The sequence below is a fragment of the Coregonus lavaretus genome (genome assembly GCF_964263955.1).
Source record: "Coregonus lavaretus genome assembly, chromosome: 15".
In the NCBI taxonomy this organism is placed as follows: Eukaryota; Metazoa; Chordata; class Actinopteri; order Salmoniformes; family Salmonidae; genus Coregonus; species Coregonus lavaretus.
The window spans coordinates 41,389,815-41,412,655 of record NC_140002.1 but is presented as its reverse complement, the minus strand read 5'-3'; the positions used below and the strand labels follow the sequence as shown (position 1 = coordinate 41,412,655).

Sequence of the window (22,841 nt, the reverse complement as noted above, 5' to 3'; positions counted from 1 at the left end):
CCCACTGGTTCTGAGAGTGGTTGGGATCCCAGTATCCTGATTGTCTCTTCAGTCTGATGAATCGCTTAGCTTCCTCTTCCTTCATGAATGGAGCAGCGAAAACTCCTGTTCAAAATATTGGTATTGCACTTTTCTGTTCAGTAATTGATTAAATGCAGTATCTTTGAGATTTCTGCAGACCAGCCTTTTGAAAGTTTACCAAAACGTTTTATATACACACTTACCACTCAGGAGGGCAAAAATAATCACAATTTTCATGTTTCTGACCTGAAAAAATAAGATATTACTGCAGTTGGGTGAAACGCAAAAACAAAATGTGTTTTTTTTGCAGGTGAAACAGCAACCCTCATTAGCATTGGGTCTACCTTTTCACCTGTAACTGCATGGATCACTTGCCATCTCAAAAATCTATGGCTTTATTCATATTTTTTCCCATTTCACTTCACCAATTTTGACTATTTTGTGTATGTCCATTACATGAAATCCAAATAAAAATCCATTTAAGTTACAGGTTGTAACGCAACAAAATAGGAAAAAACGCCAAGGGGGATGAATAATTTTGCAAGGCACTGTATATAATCAATGAGAGATAGAATTCCAGCTAACAACTGAAATGGATTGTGTATGTGTGCCATTCAGAGGGTGAATGGGCAAGAAAAAATATTGAAGTGCCTTTGAACAGGGTATGGTAGTAGGTGCCAGGCGCACCGGTTTGTGTCAAGAACTACAACGTTGCTGGGTTTTTCCACACTTGTGTGTATCAAGAATGGTCCACCACCCTAAGGACATTCAGCCAACTTGACAACTGTGGGAGGCTATTGAGTCAACATGGGCCAGCATCCCTGTGGAACGCTTTCGACACCTTGTGGAGTCCATGCCCCGACGAATCGAGGCTGTTCTGTGGACAAAAGGGGGAGGGTGGGTGCAACTCAATATTAGGAAGGTGTTCCTAATATGTTTGGTATACTCAGTGTATATGTTAAGAAATGAGATACACTTCATAACCTTTGGGAAATGGCTCATTTAAAATAAAAACTCAAATGAAACCAGATAGGTATGAGAGAAACAATAGAAAATATATATTTAAAAAAGCCAGATCCTTACATTTTGGTACTTTGTTTATTGGCATAAGCTTCAGATGGTATTGCTTGTTATCATCAATATACAGGTATGGCCATTGTGTTTCAGTGAACTAGCCCATCAATTCTTCCACAGTAATATCACCTATAAACATTTAACTGTGATAGGAAACATGTCATAAATAAAACTTTGTTCACAAGATTAAACATTCAGGATCTAGGTTGTGATATGTTGGAAACCAACAAGAGGAACCTGTCTTTAACCAGCAAAACAGAATGTTTACTATACTAAACAGGAAAATCTAAACATGGGCTGCTGCCTACACGGCAATGTTTTTCACCTAACAACTCCCAAGAAACGTGCTTTTGTGCTAGTCACTCAAACCAGGCTAACATCTCATGATGCTACTGTTCAATCGTTTCTTTGAGATCTGTGTAATTTTGGAATAGGACCCACTAGCAACAAAACCCACATGAACTGAGCCAACATTGAAAGTAACCCAGAGTGACGTCAGTTGAATCTCAATAAAGTTCTCTCATTACAATACATTTAAAAAATAACACACAATGCTCCAGTTCTTCATACATGAGTTGCCATGCAGTCAATATTCTGTTCTGACCTTGTGTGCAAAGTCAAATGGCATGGACAAATCAATGCGAAAATAGATTTGTTCTGTCAGCAATGGAACCAAAAGCGCAAATATGGACAGCATGGGAAATGGGCAGTGCATGGATATCAGCACGAGAATCATACAGTACAGATGAAGAAAGTCCTTTTTCCAACTGATCTCTCCACAGACAACCCCCCAGCGATTTCTTCTGCTGGAGACTGTTACATAGTGAAGTGCCTAAAATACTAGTGACATTTGCTGCCTCTTACTGGTCTTTAAGTGCACATACATAAAGGCAAAACTGCCCATTACACTTGTGTTTGTTGGAGTAAAATTGACAGTGGATAAAATAAATGTTTTCTCGCAAGTGGACGTAACGTTCCTCATTGATGGTTTAACGGAATCACTATCTGACCACATTGTGAGAATACATAAAAAACTGTTCACAGAATGCCCAAGAAGTTCGGTGGTACTGTGAACAAAGTGACAAAGTGGAATGGCACTGGTAAATAAAAATCCTAACAAAAGGTATGGAGAGCCAGGAGAAAATGTAAGAGGTCCTTATCTTCACTGTATGTATTTTGTACAGTGGCACCTTGATTTTGTAACGCATCAGGAACAGAGCAGTCGGAGTGCGGAAATGTTGGGATCGGGGTAGTAGGTGTCACCCATAGCATGGTCCAGTTTTGCCCACTCAAACCAAAGTGGTCAGCTTGTCTATTAGGTCATCGATGGTGTAAACTATGAGCTTGATGTCTTCCTTTTCTACCATGCGGTGCTGGCCATGCTTGCGCAAGATGACGTCAACGTCATTGCTAAGCACACGCTCAGCTACCTGCATGGAGATGTGCCAGGGCACATCCTGGTCCTTCATCCCATGGATGAGCCTCACAGGGCAGGTCACTGGAATGGGGCTCTGCAGAATGCAGTGCTGCTCTGCCTCCTTCAGGAACTCTGTGGTGAACGTGATGGAGCCCTCCTCGTTGTGTTTGGTAGGAACCACCCACTGCCCCTTCTCTTCAATCTCCTTTCTTGCCTAGAATGACAGGCAGGTGGTATTTAGACAAAATGCTTAAATTAGATTTTAGGGGTGGAGACATTGTCTAAGATGGCAACCATTCGAAAATGTCCTCAGGAAATACGTTTTTACTATAATGCCATCTGAATTTTGTTATTGCGATTTCAAGACTAACTGCATGGATTTCAGAATTAAGGATTTTTTGTTCCCTTTGCTTTGAACCCACCTTCGGTTTATTGATATGACCCATTTAATCAAGTGTCTGTCATGAGGGGAAAAATGCATTGGTCTGTAGAGCCCTTTAAGGTTATTGACAACTCAAGATGGCTTACTCTGAATGCTGACTCACCTCAATAGGAAGTGTATTGAAGACAGTTACAAAGTGGTCAGCTGCTGTAGAGATGCCAACCATGGCTGCAGTTCTTTCTGGACGAGCTATGGCTGCCAGGCACATCAGCCAGCCGCCCATACTGGAGCCAACCAGAATCTGCAACATCAGAATAATTATCTAGATCAGAAATGACCCTCTAATGATAGAACTGATATCCCTAGTGTAAATGATGCATGCCGGAGGAATCAAAGGCTTATTGTACAAGTGCAGGCCAAGTAGAGCTATAATAACCCTAATATCCTCCACATGGCCATCAGGGCTGGGTTTATTATTAACTCAGTGGTCAATTCACACTGCAATCTGTAACAGTTTTACATAAACTACCATCCCTAGTGGTTATACACCATTATACATGAGTGTGCAGGTCTACTTCAGGTATTAATACTTTGTATTACACTGGCTGATTAGAATTCTTCTCATCATAGAATCAGAGAGGAGCGCCTTACTTGTGGCCCCTCCACAAGCTCATCCAATACATATAGAACATCCTTCTTCCAAGTGCCGACAGTGCCGTCTACCATTTCACCTTCAGATGACCCACAGCCTGTATAGTCAAACCTGGGAAAGACCAGATAGCCTACATCGTCATGATATGATGGCAGCCTATAACTCAATGAGAGCAATGCAGGCAAAAAACATTGGCAACAATTCCTGACCGATTCAAGGAATGACATACATACAGTGGGGAGAACAAGTATTTGATACACTGCCGATTTTGCAGGTTTTCCTACTTACAAAGCATGTAGAGGGCTGTAATTTTTATCATAGGTACACTTCAACTGTGAGAGACGGAATCTAAAACAAAAATCCAGAAAATCACATTGTATGATTTTTAAGTAATTAATTTGCATTTTATTGCATGACATAAGTATTTGATACATCAGAAAAGCAGAACTTAATTTTTGGTACAGAAACATTTGTTTGCAATTACAGAGATCATACGTTTCCTGTAGGTCTTGACCAGGTTTGCACACACTGCAGAAGGGATTTTGGCCCACTCCTCCATACAGACCTTCTCCAGATCCTTCAGGTTTCGGGGCTGTCGCTGGGAAATACAGACTTTCAGCTCCCTCCAAAGATGTTCTATTGGGTTCAGGTCTGGAGACTGGCTAGGTCACTCCAGGACCTTGAGATGCTTCTTACGGAGCCACTCCTTAGTTGCCCTGGCTGTGTGTTTCAGGTCGTTGTCATGCTGGAAGACCCAGCCACGACCCATCTTCAATGCTCTTACTGAGGGAAGGAGGTTGTTAGCCAAGATCTCGCGATACATGGCCCCATCCATCCTCCCCTCAATACGGTGCAGTCGTCCTGTCCCCTTTGCAGAAAAGCATCCCCAAAGAATGATGTTTCCACCTCCATGCTTCACGGTTGGGATGGTGTTCTTGGGGTTGTACTCATCCTTCTTCTCCCTCCAAACACGGCGAGTGGAGTTTAGACCAAAAAGCTCTATTTTTGTCTCATCAGAACACATGACCTTCTCCCATTCCTCCTCTGGATCATCCAGATGGTCATTGGTAAACTTCAGACGGGCCTGGACATGCGCTGGCTTGAGCAGGGGGACCTTGCGTGCGCTGCAGGATTTTAATCCATGACGGCGTAGTGTGTTACTAATGGTTTTCTTTGAGACTGTGGTCCCAGCTCTCTTCAGGTCATTGACCAGGTCCTGCCGTGTAGTTCTGGGCTGATCCCACACCTTCCTCATGATCATTGATGCCCCACGAGGTGAGATCTTGCATGGAGCCCCAGACCGAGGATGATTGACCATCATCTTGAACTTCTTCCATTTTCTAATAATTGCGCCAACAGTTGTTGCCTTCTCACCAAGCTGCTTGCCTATTGTCCTGTAGCCCATCCCAGCCTTGTGCAGGTCTACAATTTTATCCCTGATGTCCTTACACAGCTCTCTGGTCTTGGCCATTGTGGAGAGGTTGGAGTCTGTTTGATTGAGTGTGTGGACAGGTGTCTTTTATACAGGTAATGAGTTCAAACAGGTGCAGTTAATACAGGTAATGAGTGGAGAACAGGAGGGCTTCTTAAAGAAAAACGAACAGGTCTGTGAGAGCCGGAATTCTTACTGGTTGATAGGTGATCAAATACTTATGTCATGCAATAAAATGCAAATTAATTACTTTAAAATCATACAATGTGATTTTCTGGATTTTTGTTTTAGATTCCATCTCTCACAGTTGAAGTGTACCTATGATAAAAATTACAGACCTCTACATGCTTTGTAAGTAGGAAAACCTGCAAAATCGGCAGTGTATCAAATACTTGTTCTCCCCACTGTACATGCATGGATGCATGTAGAGAGAGAGATATCAGACAGCTCTATTTTTCTAATTTACCTTAGGTAAGAGTGGCCTAGTGATTGGCAGAACTCCTCAAGGGCATCTGCTTTCTTCCCACCCATGTTAGAAGCAAACCCTGGCAAGAAGACTACACCTGGGCTCTTCCCCTTCACTTTTCTATAAGCCAGCTTCGGCAGGTCAGGGCGTGTTGCATACTGCACTGTAGACGACTTGTGTCGCACTCCTGGAAAACAGAAACATTACAACAACAATCAAATCAATCAAATGTATTTATAAAGCCCTTTTTACATCAGCAGATGTCACAAAGTGCTATACAGAAACCCTGCCTAAAACCCCAAACAGCAAGCAATGCAGATGTAGAAGCACGGTGGCTAGAAAAAACTCCCTAGAAAGGCAGAAACCTAGGAAGAAACCTAGAGAGGAGCCAGGCTCCGAGGGGTGGCCAGTCCCCTTCTGGCTGTGCCGGGTGGAGATTATAACAGTACATGGCCACCATTAAGGCCAGATTTTTCTCCAAGATGTTCAAACGTTCATAGATGACCAGCAGGGTCAAATAATGATCACATTTTGCATATGTTTCACCAAACCATTGGGTCAATCTTGAACTACATGATTTCAATAAATGACACGGATAGCCATGCCCATGTGATTTGGAATTGGAGATGGTGGTGCTTTTACAATGGTTTTGTTTGTGGTTCCAATTTGTATGCGTCTTGTCAAGTGTTGTAGTCCGGTCTCGAGATCACATATTGAGTGTCTCGGTCTCTGATGCATTTTTGCTCGGTCAATGAGGACTCGTCATTTTTTCACGAGACCAGACAAGACCAGGGGCCTAATTTATAACCGTTATAAATATCTGCAAGCCCCATTTCTGAAAAGACTGCGCACTCACAAAATTATTGAGATTTATAAACTTGCCGCAAGCCATACACATGCATGTATCCCGTTAGAAATCAGACCTGTTGTAAAACTGCGCAAGCATAAACAAGCATTCTAACTCCACCTGAAAAACACCCATCTTTCACAACCTTGACATCAGCAAACCGCTTACCCACATGACGCCATACACATGGTCGTACTGCCAAATTCTCAAAAATGACGTTGTGGCAGCTTATGTTAGAGAAATGAACATTACATTCTCTGGCAACAGCTCTGGAGGGCATTCCTGCAGTCAGCATGCCAATTGCACAGATTGTGTTATGTGACAAAACTGCACATTTTAGAGAGGCCTTTTGTCCCCAGCACAATTTTTTATTTATTTTATTTCACCTTTATTTAACCAGGTAAGCCAGTTGAGAACAAGTTCTCATTTACAACTGCGACCTGGCCAAGATAAAGCAAAAGCAGTGCGATAAAAACAACAACACAGAGTTACATATGGGGTAAAAAAACAAAGTCAAAAAATACAACAGAAAATATATATACAGTGTGTGCAAATGTAGCAAGTTATGGAGGTAAGGCAATAAATAGCACGAGGCTAGCTTACCCACTACTTGGACCAACAAAGCTAGCTAGCTAGCTAGCGGGTAGCTACTGGTAACTTTTAGCAACTGTGGTTAGTTGTTTCCAATGTTATTTCATGCTTAAGAGTACCTGTGATTGAGCCAGCTAGCTGCCACCATTCAGCTGTTTTTCTAACCTCATTATCCGAGGCATTAACGTTAGGTGGTTGGTAGCTGCTGTACTTAATTACAGCTACTGATAACAGTCTGCTGTAGTTTACAACAATTCTAATTTCTAAAGTGGAAGTTGGGAGAGTTTTATTCGGGTGGTTCAGTGAAACAATTATAGTTTCTGAGGTGGAAGTTGGGAGAGTTATATTTTTTTTTTGGTGAGGGAGGCCTGCTCTCTCCTTTCCCAGATGTTTAGTTCATTTCATTCCGATCTCCTCTGCATTATTGTAGCCATCTGCTGCAGCCTGTCAACTATGCCTCTGCCTATCCCTGTTCTCTCCTCTCCGCACAGGCTACACAAACGCCTCACACCGCGTGGCTGCTGCCTCTCTAACCTGGTGGTCCCTGCACGCACCACACCTGGAGTTCCAGGTCTCAGGCAGCCTCTGGAACTGGCGTTCTGCCGCCAACAAGGCTGACTTCATCCCAGCCTATGCTACCCTCCAGTCCCTCGACTTCCTGGCGCTGACGGAAACATGGATTACCACTGAAAATACTGCTACTCCTACTGCTCTCTCCTCGTCTGACCATGTGTTCTCGCATACCCCGAGAGCATCTGGTCAGAGGGGTGGTGGCACAGGAATCCTCATCTCTCCCAAGTGGTCATTCTCAATTTTTCCCCTAACCCATCTGTCTATCTCCTCATTTGAATTCCACGCTGTCACAGTCACTAGCCCATTTAAGCTTAATATCCTTGTCATCTATCGCCCTCCAGGTTCCCTTGGAGAGTTCATCAATGAGCTTGACGCCTTGATAAGTTCCTTTCCTGAGGATGGCTCACCCTTCACAGTTTTGGGGGATTTCAACCTCCCTACGTCTACATTTGACTCATTTCTCTCTGCCTCCTTCTTTCCACTCCTCTCCTCTTTTGACCTCACCCTCTCACCATCCCCCCCCACTCACAAGGCAGGCAATACGCTTGACTTCATCTTTACTAGATGTTGCTCTTCTACTTCTCACTGCAACTCCCCTCCATGTCTCCGACCACTACTTTGTATCCTTTTCTCTCTCGCTCTCCTCCAACACTACTCACTCTGCCCCTACACAGATGGTAACGCGCCGCCGCAACCTTCGCTCTCTCTCTCCCACTACTCTCTCCTCTTCCATCCTATCATCTCTTCCCTCTGCTCAATCCTTCTCCCTCCAATCTCCTGATTATGCCTCCTCAACCCTCCTCTCCTCCCTTTCTGCATCCTTTGACTCCCTGTGTCCCCTATCCTCCCGGCCGGCTCGGTCCTCCCCTCCAGCTCCGTGGCTTGATGACTCATTGCGAGCTCACAGAACAGAGCTCCGGGCAGCTGAGCGGAAATGGAAGAAAACTAAACTCCCTGCCGACCTGGCATCTTTTCACTCCCTCCTCTCTACATTTTCTTCATCTGTTTCTGCTGCTAAGGCCACTTTCTACCACTCTAAATTCCAAGCATCTGCCTCTAAACCTAGGAAGCTCTTTGCCACATTCTCCTCACTGCTGAATCCCCCCCCCCCCCCTCCCCCTCCTCCTCCCTCTCTGTGGATGACTTCGTCAACCACTTTGAAAAGAAGGTTGACGACATCCGATCCTCGTTTGTTAAGTCTAATGACACTGCTGGTCCTGCTCACACTGCCCTACCCTATGCTTTGACTTCTTTCTCCCCTCTCTCTCCAGATAAAATCTTGCGACTAGTGACTGCAGGCCGCCCAACAACCTGCCCGCTTGACCCCATCCCCTCCTCTCTTCTCCAGACCATCTCCGGTGACCTTCTCCCCTACCTCACCTCGCTGATCAACTCATCCTTGACCGCTGGCCATGTCCCTTCCGTCTTCAAGAGAGCGAGAGTTGCACCCCTCCTCAAAAAACCAACACTCGATCCCACTGATGTCAACAACTACAGACCAGTATCCCTTCTTTCTTTTCTTTCCAAAACTATTGAGCGTGCCGTCTTTAGCCAACTCTCCTGCTATCTCTCTCAGAATGACCTTCTTGATCCAAACCAGTCAGGTTTCAGGACTGGTCATTCAACTGAGACTGCTCTTCTCTGTGTCACGGAGGCTCTCCGCACTGCTAAAGCTAACTCTCTCTCCTCTGCTCTTGTCCTTCTAGACCTGTCTGCTGCCTTTGATACTGTGAACCATCAGATCCTCCTCTCCACCCTCTCCGAGCTGGGCATCTCCGGCGCGGCTCACTCCTGGATTGCGTCCTACCTGACCGGTCGCTCCTACCAAGTGGCGTGGCGAGAAGCTGTCTCCGCACCACGTGCTCTCACCACTGGTGTCCCCCAGGGCTCAGTTCTAGGCCCTCTCCTTTTCTCCCTATACACCAAGTCACTTGGCTCTGTCATATCCTCACATGGCCTCTCCTATCATTGCTACGCTGACGATACACAACTAATCTTCTCCTTTCCCCCTTCTGATAACCAGGTGGCGAATCGCATCTCTGCATGTCTGGCCGACATATCAGTATGGATGACGGATCACCACCTCAAGCTGAACCCTGGCAAGACGGAGCTGCTCTTCCTCCCGGGGAAGGACTGCCCGTTCCATGATCTCGCCATCACGGTTGACAACTCCGTTGTGTCCTCCTCCCAGAGTGCGAAGAGCCTTGGCGTGACCCTGGACAACACCCTGTCGTTCTCCGCTAACATCAAGGCGGTGACCCGATCCTGCAGGTTCATGCTCTACAACATTCGGAGAGTAGGACCCTGCCTTACACAGGAAGCGGCACAGGTCCTAATCCAGGCACTTGTCATCTCCCGTCTGGATTACTGCAACTCGCTGTTGGCTGGGCTCCCTGCCTGTGCCATTAAACCCCTACAACTCATCCAGAATGCCGCAGCCCGTCTGGTGTTCAACCTTCCCAAGTTCTCTCACGTCACCCCCCTCCTCCGCACACTCCACTGGCTTCCAGTTGAAGCTCGCATCCGTTACAAGACCATGGTGCTTGCCTATGGAGCAGTGAGGGGAACGGCACCTCCGTACCTTCAGGCTCTGATCAGTCCCTACACCCAAACGAGGGCATTGCGTTCATCCACCTCTGGCCTGCTGGCTCCCCTTCCTCTGCGGAAGCATAGTTCCCGCTCAGCCCAGTCAAAACTGTTCGCTGCTCTGGCACCCCAATGGTGGAACAAGCTCCCTCACGACGCCAGGACAGCGGAGTCACTCACCACCTTCCGGAGACATTTGAAACCCCACCTCTTTAAGGAACACCTGGGATAGGATAAAGTAATCCTTCTAACCCCCCCCCCCCCCCAAAAAAAAAATATAAAAAAATAAAAAATAAAAATAAGAATTGTAAAGTGGTTATCCCACTGGCTATAGGGTGAATGCACCAATTTGTAGTCGCTCTGGATAAGAGCGTCTGCTAAATGACGTAAATGTGCCCTTGAGCAAGGCACTTAACCCTAATTGCTCCTGTAAGTCGCTCTGGATAAGAGCGTCTGCTAAATGACTAAAATGTAAATGTAAATGTAAATAGGCTATAGTGCAAAATAATTACAATTAGTATTAACACTGGAATGCTAGATGTGCAAGAGATTATGTGCAAATAGAGATACTGGGGTGCAAAAGAGCAAAATAAATAACAATATAGGGATGAGGTAGTTGGGTGGGCTAATTTCAGATGGGCTGTGTACAGGTGCAGTGATCGGTAAGGTGCTCTGACAACTGATGCTTGAAGTTAGTGAGGGAGATAAGAGTCTCCAGTTTCAGAGATTTTTGCAATTCGTTCCAGTCATTGGCAGCAGAGAACTGGAAGGAATGGCGGCCAAAGGAGGTGTTGGCTTTGGGAATGACCAGTGAGATATACCTGCTGGAGTGCAGACTACGGGTGGGTGCTGCTATGGTGACCAATGAGCTAAGATGAGGCAGGGATTTGGATGGCCTGGAGCCAGTGGGTTTGACGACGAACATGTAGTGAGGACCAGCCAACAAGAGCGTACAGGTCACAGTGGTGGGTAGTGTATGGGGCTTTGGTGACAAAACGGATGGCACTGTGATAGACTACATCCAATTTGCTGAGTAGAGTGTTGGAGGCTATTTTGTAAATGACATCGCCGAAGTCAAGGATCGGTAGGGTAGTCAGTTTTACGAGGGCATGTTTGGCAGCATGAGTGAAGGAGGCTTTGTTGCGAAATAGGAAGCTGATTCTAGATTTAACTTTGGATTGGAGATTCTTAATGTGAGTCTGGAAGGAGAGTTTACAGTCTAACCAGACACCTAGGTATTTGTAGTTGTCCACATACTCTAGGTCAGACCCGTCGAGAGTGGTGATTCTAGTCGGGTGGGCGGGTGCCAGCAGCGTTCGATTGAAGAGCATGCATTTAGTTTGGGTCACCTGTGTAATGAGCATGCTGTTTAATCAGCTTCTTGATATGCCAAACCTGTCAGGTGGATGGATTATCTTGGCAAAGGGGAAATGCTCACAAACAGGGATGTAAACAAATTTGCACAACATTTTTTAGAGAAATAAGCTTTTTGTGCATATGGAACATTTCTGGGATCATTTCAGCTCATGAAACCAACACTATACATGTTGCGTTTATATTTTTGTTCAGTGAATTTTCCCGAGTATGAAACCACGAGTTAGAAAAGGTGAGGAATTTATTCTGCAATGATCATGGAAATGAAATAAATAGGAAATAGGTGACTATTTCTAATTATTTTAGAATCCAAATAAAATATATAGGCCTAGATTTTTGCTCTTATCACTAACGGCAAATGATTGCATCTTGTTATTATATCAGCTACCTGTTACTTTTTTTAATGAATAAGCGTGTCATCATACTGTATTTTCCCATTTGCACAAGGCTACTACTAGCCTACTTTTGCATTCTTGAAATGCAATACCGCAACCACTAGAAACTGTGCGAACGCATGGTCTAAAGTTTGCGGGAGGATAAGCACATTCTTAGGTCAAGAGCCAACTTTTGCATGATAACTGGCACACGCATGTTTTGGGGCATATTTTGTGGTTACGCAAGGTTTATAGATGAGGCCTCAGTGGAGTAAAAAAATAAATAATTATCAGCCCATGTTCAGTCAGCGCTTTGCCAGGCCAGAGATCCACACTCCATTCATGACATTTATATCTTATAGCCTATTAAAACCTGGGCTTTCTACTTTACTCGTAACATTACTGTCCTTTACTTTTGTTGAAACATATTCTCAAACCTTGTCACGCTCTTCGGAATTTCCTTGCTCCCCTAGAAGATCTGGGGAAATTGTAATAGTTTGTCAGCTTCAGAGATTTTTGCAATTCGTTCCAGTCATTGGCAGCAGAGAACTGGAAGGAATGGCGGCCAAAGGAGGTGTTGGCAATGGTTAGTGATAATTTGAAGAGTGACTATATGCCCTCAGAATATATTTTTCCATCATTCTGAATGGCTATAGAATCCAATCCATATGTTCCCCCCCGTGTTGGTCTTGATTTGCAATGGTCTTGGTCTGTCTCACTTTAGGTGGTTTCGAACACCACTGGTCTGGTCACACCTTTGAACAATCATGGTCTGTTCTGACTAGCTAGCTAATGGTGCTTTCAAAACAACAACTCGGAAACTCAGAGTTAACATTTCTGTACGTTTTCTTGCTTAGAGCATCCTATTGGTCAATTCTGATATTTTTCAAGTGGGAAACTCAGAGCTAATTTTCCTACAAAGAGTTTCCAAGTCTGACATTTCCGAGTGCCGAATTGTCTTGAAAGCGTTATAATACTGACAACTGATGAATAACTGCTGGCGAGTTAGCAAAGTTAGCTGCAGGCTTGCATTAGCAATAGCTAGCAAGGTACTACTTGTAACTTGCTCCTTTCCAGTAACTAACTAGCTAACTTAGTTAGCTATCTAGCTAGGGTAAAGTTAGCACAGATAGAACAAAGAGCCAGATGTTTCACCGGATGTATAAATCTGAAGCATCCGGTTGGAATTTCCGGAGGAGAGGAAGTGGCTGGCAGTGGGAGTGTATGGAGCGAGATGGAACTGGGCCTACATTTTGCTGATGTCCTCATCGAACAAAAGCCCAATCTCAATACAGTTCTGTTCCCAAACTAGAATCTAGATACCCTGATTATTATTTTGAGATATTTTTTTATTTTACCCTTATTTTACCAGGTAAGTTGACAGACAACACATTCTCATTTACAGCAACAACCTGGGGAATAGTTACAGGGGAGAGGAGGGGGGATAAATGAACCAATTGGAAGCTGGGGATGATGAAGGTATGAGGGCCAGATTGGGAAATTAGCCAGGACACCGGGTTTAACAGCCCTACTCTTACGATAAGTGCCATGGGATCTTTAGTGACCAGAGAGTCAGGAAACCTGTTAAACATCCCATCCGAAAAGCGGCACCCTACACAGGGCAATGTACCCAATCACTGCCCTGGGGCATTGGGATATATATATATATTTATTTATTTTTGACCTGAGGAAAGAGTGCCTCTTACTGGCCCTCCAACACCACTTCCAGCAGCATCTGGTCTCCCATCCAGGGACCGACCCTGCGTAGCTTCAGAGGCAAGCAAGGTGGCTGATGAAACTACGTCAGCGAGCAAATAAACAGCCTCTACCCTCTGTTCTATTAGCGAATGTACACCGGATGTATAATGGAGAACAAACTGGATGAGCTCTGTTTAATCAAAAGGGACCTGAAGAACTGTAATATTCTATGTTTCTCTGAAACTTGGCTGAACAAGGACATGGATAATATTCTAGCTGGTTTTTCTATGCATCGGCAGGACAGAACGGCAGCGTCGGGAAAGCTCAAGGAGGGTGGTGTGTTTGTTAACAACAGCTGGAGCGCGATCTCTAATATTAAGGGAGTCTCGAGGTTCTGCTCGCCTGAGTTAGAATACCTCATGATAAGCTTTAGACCATACTATTTATCAAGAGAGTTTATCTATATTTTTCATAGCTGTCCATTTACCACCACAAACCGAGGCTGGCACTAAGACCGCACTCAATGTGCTGTATAGGGCTATAAGCGAACAAGAAAAAGTTCATCCAGAGGCTGTGATCCTAGTTGCCGGTGATTGTAATGCAGCATGTCACCTGTGCAACTAGAGGCGAAAAAAACTCCCCACACACACACTCATACAAAGCTCTCCCTCGCCCTCCATTTGGCAAATCTGACACGCTCAATACAGAAGTGGTCCGATAAAGCAGATGCTAAGCTACAAGACTGTTTCGCTAGAAGAGAAGTTGGGTTGTCACCATACCAGTATTACGATACTCTGAGGTATCGTGGCAAGGAAACAAAACATGAAGTGGATAATATTTCCTGAGGAAAACAGTCAATGTTGGAAACAAGCAGCCTTATGTGTCAACCAGAATCACGTTTCTTTTCCAAGAACACAATAGATTTACATACAATAGGTTTTTTAAAAGGACCAAAGAGCTAAATCTGCTTTGTGTTTTCCTTTTCGCCATGGAAAATCAGGTATCCCAGTATCGTGACAACCCTAGCAGAGACTGGAATATGTTCTGGGACTCATCCAATGGCATTGAGGAGTTTACCACATCAGTCACCGGCGTGGTCCTCTGTAGCTCAGCTGGTAGAGCACGGCGCTTGTAACGCCAAGGTAGTGGTTTCGATCCCCGGGACCACCCATACAATTTTTTTTTTTTTTTTTAAGTATGCACGGATAAAAGCGTATGCTAAATGGCATATTATTATTAAAAAGTGCATTGACGACATTGTCCCCACGGTGACCGTACGTACATATCCCAACCAAAAGCCATGGATTACAGGCAACATCCGCACTGAGCTACAGGCTAGAGATGCCACTTTCAAGGAGCGTGTCACTAACCCGGACGCATATAAGAAATACCCCATACGCGCACCGACGAACCATCAAACAGGCAAAGCGTCAATACAGGACTAAGATGGAATCCTAGTACACTGGCTCTGATGCTCGTCGGATGTGGCAGGGCTTGCAAACTATCACGGATTACAATGGGAAACCCAGCCGCGAGCTGCCCAGTGACTTGAGCCTACCAGACTAGCTAAACGCCTTCAATGCTCGCGTCGAGGCTAGCAACACTGAACCATGCATTTATTTTAATTTAACCTTTATTTAACTAGGCAAGTCAGTTAAGAACAAATTCTTATTTACAATGACGGCCTACACCGGCCAAACCCGGATGACGCTGGGCCAATTGCGCGCCGCCCTATGGGACTCCCAATCACGACCGGTTGTGATATAGCCTGGAATCGAACCAGGGGGTCTGTAGTGACGCCTCAAGCACTGAGATGCAGTGCCTTAGACCGCTGCGCCACTCGGGAGCCCATGCATGAGAGCACCAGTTGTTCCGGACGACTGTGTACACTCCGTAGCCGATGTGAGTAAGACCTTTAAACAGGCCGCAGGGCCAGACGGATTACCAGGATGCGTACTCAGAGCATGCGCTGACCAGGTGGCAAGTGTCTTCACTAACATTTTCAACCTCTGCCTGACCCAGTCTGTAATACCTACATGTTTCAAGCAGACTACTATATATTCCCTGTGCCAAAGAAAGCCAAGGTATCGCCCCGTAACGCTCACATCTGTAGCCATGAAATGCCTTTCAAAGTTGGTCATGGCTTACATCAACACCACCATCATCCCAGACACCCTGGTCCCACTCCAATATGTATACCGCCCCAACAGATGACAATCTTGATTGCACTCCACACTGCCCTTTCCCACATGGACAAAAGGAACACCTACGTGAGAATGCTGTTCATTGACTATAGCTCAGCATTCAACACCATAGTGCCCTCCAAGCTAATCACTAAGCTAAGGATCCTGGGACTGAACACCTCCCTTTGAAACTGGACTTCTTGACGGGACGCCCCCAGGTGGTGAGGGTAGGCAACAACACATCCGCCACGTTGATCCTCAACACGGGGGCCCCTCGGGTGCGTGCTTAGTCCCCTCATGTACTGCCTGTTCACCCACGACTGCATGGACAAGCACGACTCCAACACCATCATTAAGTTTGCAGACGACACAACGGTGGTAGGCCTGATCACCGACAACGATGACAGCCTATAAAGAGGAGGTCAGAGACCTGGCAGTGTGGTGCCAGGACAACAACTTCTCCCTCAACGTGATCAAGACAAAGGACATGATCGTGGACTACAGGAAAAGGAGGGCCGAGCACGCCCCCATTCACGTCGACAGGCTTTAGTGGAGCAGGTCGAGAGCTTCAAGTTCCTTAGTGTCCACATCAACAAACTATCATGGTTCAAACACACCAAGACAGTCGTGAAGAGGGCACGACAACACCTACTGCTCCTCAGGAAACTGAAAAGATTTGGCATGGGTCCTCAGATCCTTAAAAAGTTCTACAGCTGCACCATCGAGAGCATCCTGACTGGTTGCATCACCGCCTGGTATGGCAACTGCTCGGCATCCGACCGCAAGGCGCTACAGGAGGGTAGTGTGTACGGCCCAGTACATCACTGGGGCCAAGCTTCCTGCCCTCCAGGAACTCTATACCAGGCGGTGTCAGAGGAAGGCCCTAAAAATGGTCAAAAGACTCCAGCCATCCTAGTCATAGACTGTTCTCTCTGCTACCACACGACAAGTCTAGGTCCAAAAGGCTCCTTAACAGCTTCTACCGCCAAGCCATAAGACTGCTTAACAGTTAATCAAATGGCTACCTGGACTATTTGCATTGACACCCGTTTTTTTACGCCGCTGCTACCCTCTGTTTATTATCTATGCATAAACACTTTACCCCTACCTACAGTGGGGAGAACAAGTATTTGATACACTGCCGATTTTGCAGGTTTTCCTACTTACAAAGCATGTAGAGGTCTGTAATTTTTATCATAGGTACACTTCAACTGTGAGAGACGGAATCTAAAACAAAAATCCAGAAAATCACATTGTATGATTTTTTACATTGACTCCGTACCGGTGCCCCATGTACATAGCCTCGCTAATGTTATTTTATTGTGTTATTTCTTTTTACTTTAGTTTATTTAGTAAATATTTTCTTAACTCTTATTTTTCTTAAAACTGCATTGTTGGTTAAGGACTTGTAAGTAAGCATTTCACGGTAAGGTTGTATTCGGCGCATGTGACAAATAAAATTTGATTAGATTTTTGACATCAGCTCGGACAGATCCAGCTCAGATGCCCAGCTCATGAGCTCCATCAGAAGCAGATTTTAATTTAGAATGGAAAATGAACATTTATGAAAATGTTAGTGCATCAAATCGCATTGATTCGTTCTCTAATCCAACCAAAACGTATCGTTCCTGTACAGTATCGGAGCCCATGTATCTTGATATGTATTGAATCGTCTTGAAAGGGAAAGATGCACATCCCTAATAGATTCCTTTCCTTGCTCCCTTTCCTCTACTGGCCGTGGTTAATCCCTACCACATACATGTGAACTCCTTTTCTTTCCTAGATTCCTTTCCTCGCTCCCTTTCCCCATTTTCTTTCTTATATTCCTTTACATTGACATTTTAGTCATTTAGCAGACGCTCTTATCCAGAGCGACTTACAGGAGCAATTAGGTTTAAGTGCCTTGCTCAAGGGCACATCGACAGATTTTTCACCTAGTCGGCTCGGGATTAGAACCAGCGACCTTTCGGTTACTGGCACTACGCTCTTAACCACTAAGCTACCTGCCGCCCACTTATCTTGCAACATCACACAAAACCCCCAGATATCACACATTGTGGTCAACTGTCATTGGAGTTCGGTAAATGTGCTATCTATGTCAACACAAGCCTTATGTAATGCTAATAATAATGATAACTCACCAGAGATAGATAGAGAGAGAGAGAAATGTCATGGTCCCTTTCTCTCTTCCTCCTTTCCTACCTCCATTACTCCTTGCCTAGCTCCCTTTCCTTCCTTTCTACTGGACGTGGTTAATTCTAGGAAAGGAGGTAAGGAAAGAAAGCTAGGAAAGTAGGAAAAGGGAGTTAGGTAAGAATGAAAGGGAGCGAGGAAAGTAAGCTAGAACAAGGGAGCTAGGAAAGGTAAGGAGATAAGGAAAGAGATAGGAAAGGAGGAGAAGAAATTGAGGTAGGGAAGGAAAGGAAGCTAGGAAAGGAAGATCGCTAACCGACTTGGTTTTTGAAGCAGAGATTTCGTAGAAACAGTAATTATTTTGAAAATCTGTCTAGCTAGCCAGTAACAACTCAATGTTTTCCGTTATGCATTTAGCTATTAGCTACAGTAAGCTAAAGTTAGCTAACTAAATAGCTAGCCTCTAACGTTAGCTAGCTTTAGGCAGCGATATTACATTTACATCATTTAGCAGACGCTCTATTAGAAAAGGAATCTCTGCTTTAAGTAGGTAGCTGTTACTTAGTTCACTGTACTTTGGTTGTAGAGTTAACGTTAGCGACACCCGCCCCTTGTATACGTTGTTTTTGAATGACTGGAATAATTATACGTTTAATAGTTGCGACATTAATCAAACACTTTTATAGTAGCTAACTACTCACCCGAAAACGTAACAGATTTTCTTTGGACATTTAACGTTAATTGGAAAATCCTGCTGAAATGCCTTGCTAGTGTAGACGCCATTCTGTCCCGCGTACTGCGAGGCAGAGGAGGACAAGACTCCGACCTTATCTAGTGTATTTGAATGACACCGACTGATTAGTTAGCTAGCCTTCCAGTTTGACTCCTGCCACACCCTACGCTGGAGGAAAACGTGGGTTTGTGTGATCTAGCTAGCTGCTTCTTCTTGTTCTTTGGTATCATGGAGTTCGCACATTTTGTTTGTGCATGCCGCCATCTACTGTGCGGGAGTGTGTGGTCGAGCACGTTACATTTTGTGAAACAAAAATAAAAAGGAAGGGGGAAAGGAAAAATGTGCACAACCAACTAACCCTACACCAATAGTTCACTATTTCAAAAAAACTAAAATCATACATTCCACTACATTCCACTACTTTGACCCTAACTGATCCTACACCAGGCTGACAGCCTAGGAGGACGGGACTCTTTCGTTCAAAACACCTTGTAACTCTTCTGCAGTAAAACCTTGTACACCCAAGTACTTCTCTGCAGCTGCCACCACAACATATATTTTCTGTGATTAAGTTCCATTTCTGCGGTACAGTTGATAACCATGGCAATGAATGCTAAGAAGCCAACCTTACTGAAGCACAAATTTGTTTCCCTCTGTATTGGCCTAGGCCTACTACTCACCCTTGACCCATCATCCTCTACTCTCTTCACTGCCTCACAGCATATGACACCTGTTCTACTCTAACCCTGGCAACCTCAACCTGTCTCTCTTGCACCAATCACTTCTGATCCCCAGCAACATGGGCACCCCCACAATTGGCACACACAGTTTGTTCCACTGATACTACACATTCCTTTGTCCCATGCTCTCCTGCACACTTCTCACATCTCAGAATCTCCCTCCTACACACTGCTGCAACATGACCATAAGCCTGGCATCTGAAACACCTTAGTGGGTTCGGCACAAAAGCTCTCATGGGATAAGCACCTGCTCCGTCTGGGCGGAAGAAACACAGAAAATCATCACAAGTCCACTTCAAGCTACCTTCACCAATTTAACAGTACCCAAATTATTTTCTACCCAACCTGAGACTACATATGGGTCAGCCAAAAGGCAGGGATCCACTTTCTCCATGGTCATCCTTTGCATGACCATCGGGGCGAGGCTCATACTCGGAGGTCTTCACCACACCTTCCACCACAGGTAATTCATCCTCACGCTCGTCAGGTTCAATTTCTGAGCCATCAGAGACAGCAGGGTACAGTTTGTACTTGGCGCAATTCTTCCTCAACACACATCTTCCCTCTGCACTTGGCTCTTCTCCTTCTTCCTTGTTGTCCATAACCACATCTATCCAATCACTACACTCATGCGTGCCTTCATCCGCTATATTGTTTGCAGAACACACACTGATGGCCTTTCTCCAATACCCAACTTCTGTTCCTTAGCCCAAGTTACTAGTCTGGCTATCCCTGGCCTCTCCATGCTCGCAAAACGTGGGCTACTCTGCATCTCAGAGCCTACAAAATGGCGAACCGATCTAGCTAGTTAGCTAGCCTACTAATTATTATTTTTTCTGCCCACGTGAGCTGACCAGGAAAAAACTCTGAGCCCTAATGATGCGTTTAAGACAAATGGGAACTTGGGGGAAAAAACGAGGTCAAATCGTGAGGCTACGTGAGGCTTATTTGATCTAATAGAAGTTTTGTAATGGTTAGGTTGTTACGAATGCACTGATATATGTGGATGCACGTGGCTTTTTGACAACTTTGGGAAAAAAACACTTTATATAGTTGTGCCTGTTGTCGTAGAGATAGAAAGAGGACTCATCATTGATATAACCCGCTTTAACATGGACGTTGCCATTGAGGGCTTCCACCATTTTAAAGTAGTCAACTGGGTGGGGATTCCTATGAGTTGGGAGTAATCAGCCAATGAAGAAAAATAACATTGACTACTTTAAAATGGTGGAAGCCCTCAATGGCAACGTCCATGTTAAAGCGGGTTATATCAATGATGAGTCCTCTTTCTATCTCTACGACAACAGGCACAACTATATAAAGTGTTTTTTTCCCCAAAGTTGTCAAAAAGCCACGTGCATCCACTTATAACAGACGTTATACCAATTTCGAGTAGGGTAAAGAAATGTGGAGAGTCTGTATATTAGTGGTATACAATTGAGTCTGTTCCATATCTGACCATACCGGTGTGGTGAGATCCGTAGGAATACTGCATTACGAGCGCTTATTTCAAAGAGCGCTCCGTAAGCCACACCCCAGTAGGCAGAGCTAGGAATGTTGCACTGGGACACGTTTTAATATGATGAAAAGTCTCTCAATTTACAATGGGGTGAACTGAGCGGAGGGGGATCGGTTGTCCTCTTGGAAGATGGAGGACAAGAAAAAAAAGGAGGAAAGTGGAATATATGAGTAAATATGAAGTGGGGGATTGCACAAGCCTTCTGGAAGATCTGATGAAAGAGAATATGGCGGACAAGAAAAAAAGAAGAAAAGTGGAATATGTTTTGAGTGAATATGGAATTGAGGATCACACAGAACCGTTTGAAGCGCTAGAAAAGGAAATTGAACAGTGATGAGAGTGAGGATGAATTAAATGCGGTGGCCGGTGCAGTGATGACTGCCGAGAAGGAGCTGAGTGTAGAGGGAAGCGATGTGATGTGGAAGGTTGGCGTCAAGTGCAAAAAGAGGAATATGTGCCCAAGTAGTTCAGAGATGGAACCTGAGTGAGGATTAAGTACCTGTGGTGAGGACCACCGAGTTCGAGCCTCGTCCCGATGATGACAAGGATGATTCTGGCCCAGCGGGAGTGAGATTTGTGGAGAGAATGGATCCTTCTATTCTGGCTGATCCATATTTAGTGTCAGGTTGGGTGGAGAATATATATATATATATATTATTTAGCAGACGCTCTTATCCAGAGCGACTTACAGGAGCAATTAGGGTTAAGTGCCTTGCTCAAGGGCACATCGACAGATTTTTCACCTAGTCTGCTGAGGGATTAGAACCAGCGACCTTTCGGTTACTGGCACAACGCTCTTAACCACTAAGCTACCTGCCGCCCCAGAAGAGGTTGGATACTGTTGAGTCAGTGAAAGTAAAGAGAAGTGGACTCGTGATGATTTATTGTTTCTTCCGTCCAGAGGGAAAAGGGCCCACGCGACTTGGGCCAAGAACTGCGACTTGCTTTGCCCTCCGGACCAGGGTGCCGCTGAAAGAAGTGATAACGGGGGTGGCATTAAGTGTTGAGGAGGATCAGCTGAAATGGAAGATTCCTGGTCTCTGTGACGCCCGCCGTTTGGTGCGAAGCAGATCCAGTGGAGAGCCTGGTGAAACGGAGAAGACATTGTCTGTCCTGCTGAGTTTTGATGCAGTCTTTGCCCAACAATGTCAAGTTAGAAGGTCAGTTATCCCGTGAGAGCTTTTATTCCGAAAATACTACAGTGTTTAAGGTGCCAAGCTTATGGTCATATTGCATCACAGTGTCTGAGGGAGATTCCTAGATGTGAGAAGTGTGCAGGAGGGCATGAGATGAACAGAAGTCACAGAAAATAGAGATTGTGGTGGCAGCTGCAGAGAACTACTTGGGATTGCAAGGTTTTACTGCATAAGCGTTGCAGGGGGTGTTGAGTGGTAGTGGTCTGTCCTCCCAGATCGTTGGCCTGGAGTAGGATTAAATAGGGTTAAATAGTGGAATGGGGTGGTGGGTTTACCTGAATTGTTAGGATTTTCTTGTGATCACAACAAAACCACTTATTTTGCTCAAATAGAGATATAACGTTAATTACATTTTGTTTTCTTTGAAAGGATGGGCCTGGCTGAGAATAGAACATTCAGTTTTCTGCCTGAGTGTGGCACTATTTACCACAATTTTCTGGATTTTCTTGTGACCAGAACAAAACTATATACTTATTTTACTCAACTAGAGATTTAAATAAATTGTGTTTCTTTGAAAAGATGGGCCTGGCTGACATGAAAGAAAAAGAAAAAAATTAAGGGGAAAGGATCCACAGACACAGAGGCTGATTATCTTTCTGCACATCTCTTTATTTACAATGCTGGCTGCCATGCAGGACATTGACTGCTACCTGAATTGACACAGAAATGTAACATCAGGCCAGGTAGTCCTGAGGACCATGACTCAGGACTACCTGGCCTGATGACTCCTTGCTGTCCCCAGTCCACCTGGTCATGCTGCTGCTCCAGTTATAACTGTTCTGCCTGTGGCTATGGAACCCTGACCTGGTCACAGGACGTGCTACCTTGTCCCAGACCTGCTGTTTTCAAC

The 22,841-nt window shown here is 44.9% G+C and overlaps 1 protein-coding gene across 1 annotated transcript; it reads right to left on the bottom strand.

Annotated features, from left to right (window-relative positions):
• Positions 1–1,097: 1,097 nt before the first annotated feature.
• LOC311142409 (palmitoyl-protein thioesterase ABHD10, mitochondrial-like) lies at positions 1,098–18,706 on the bottom strand. The gene is made up of 5 exons (XM_084178057.1): positions 18,505–18,706; positions 5,445–5,631; positions 3,546–3,657; positions 3,058–3,195; positions 1,098–2,726 (listed from the first exon to the last, which is right to left on the bottom strand). Exons 1-5 carry the CDS (start codon positions 18,584–18,586, stop codon positions 2,385–2,387), a joined length of 861 nt encoding a protein of 286 aa, XP_084034183.1. The 5' UTR covers positions 18,587–18,706; the 3' UTR covers positions 1,098–2,384.
• Positions 18,707–22,841: the final 4,135 nt, after the last annotated feature.

What these genes read in the sequence shown, in the direction of transcription:
- LOC311142409 (XM_084178057.1), bottom strand. Translation starts at nt 18,586, where the DNA reads ATGGCGTCTACACTAGCAAGGCATTTCAGCAGGATTTTCCAATTAACG. An exon ending in CTAGGCCACTCTTACCTAAG is followed by an intron (nt 3,658 to 5,444) that starts GTAAATTAGAAA and finishes GGTCTTTCCCAG; the next exon opens with GTTTGACTATACAGGCTGTG. An exon ending in TCAATACACTTCCTATTGAG is followed by an intron (nt 2,727 to 3,057) that starts GTGAGTCAGCAT and finishes CTGTCATTCTAG; the next exon opens with GCAAGAAAGGAGATTGAAGA.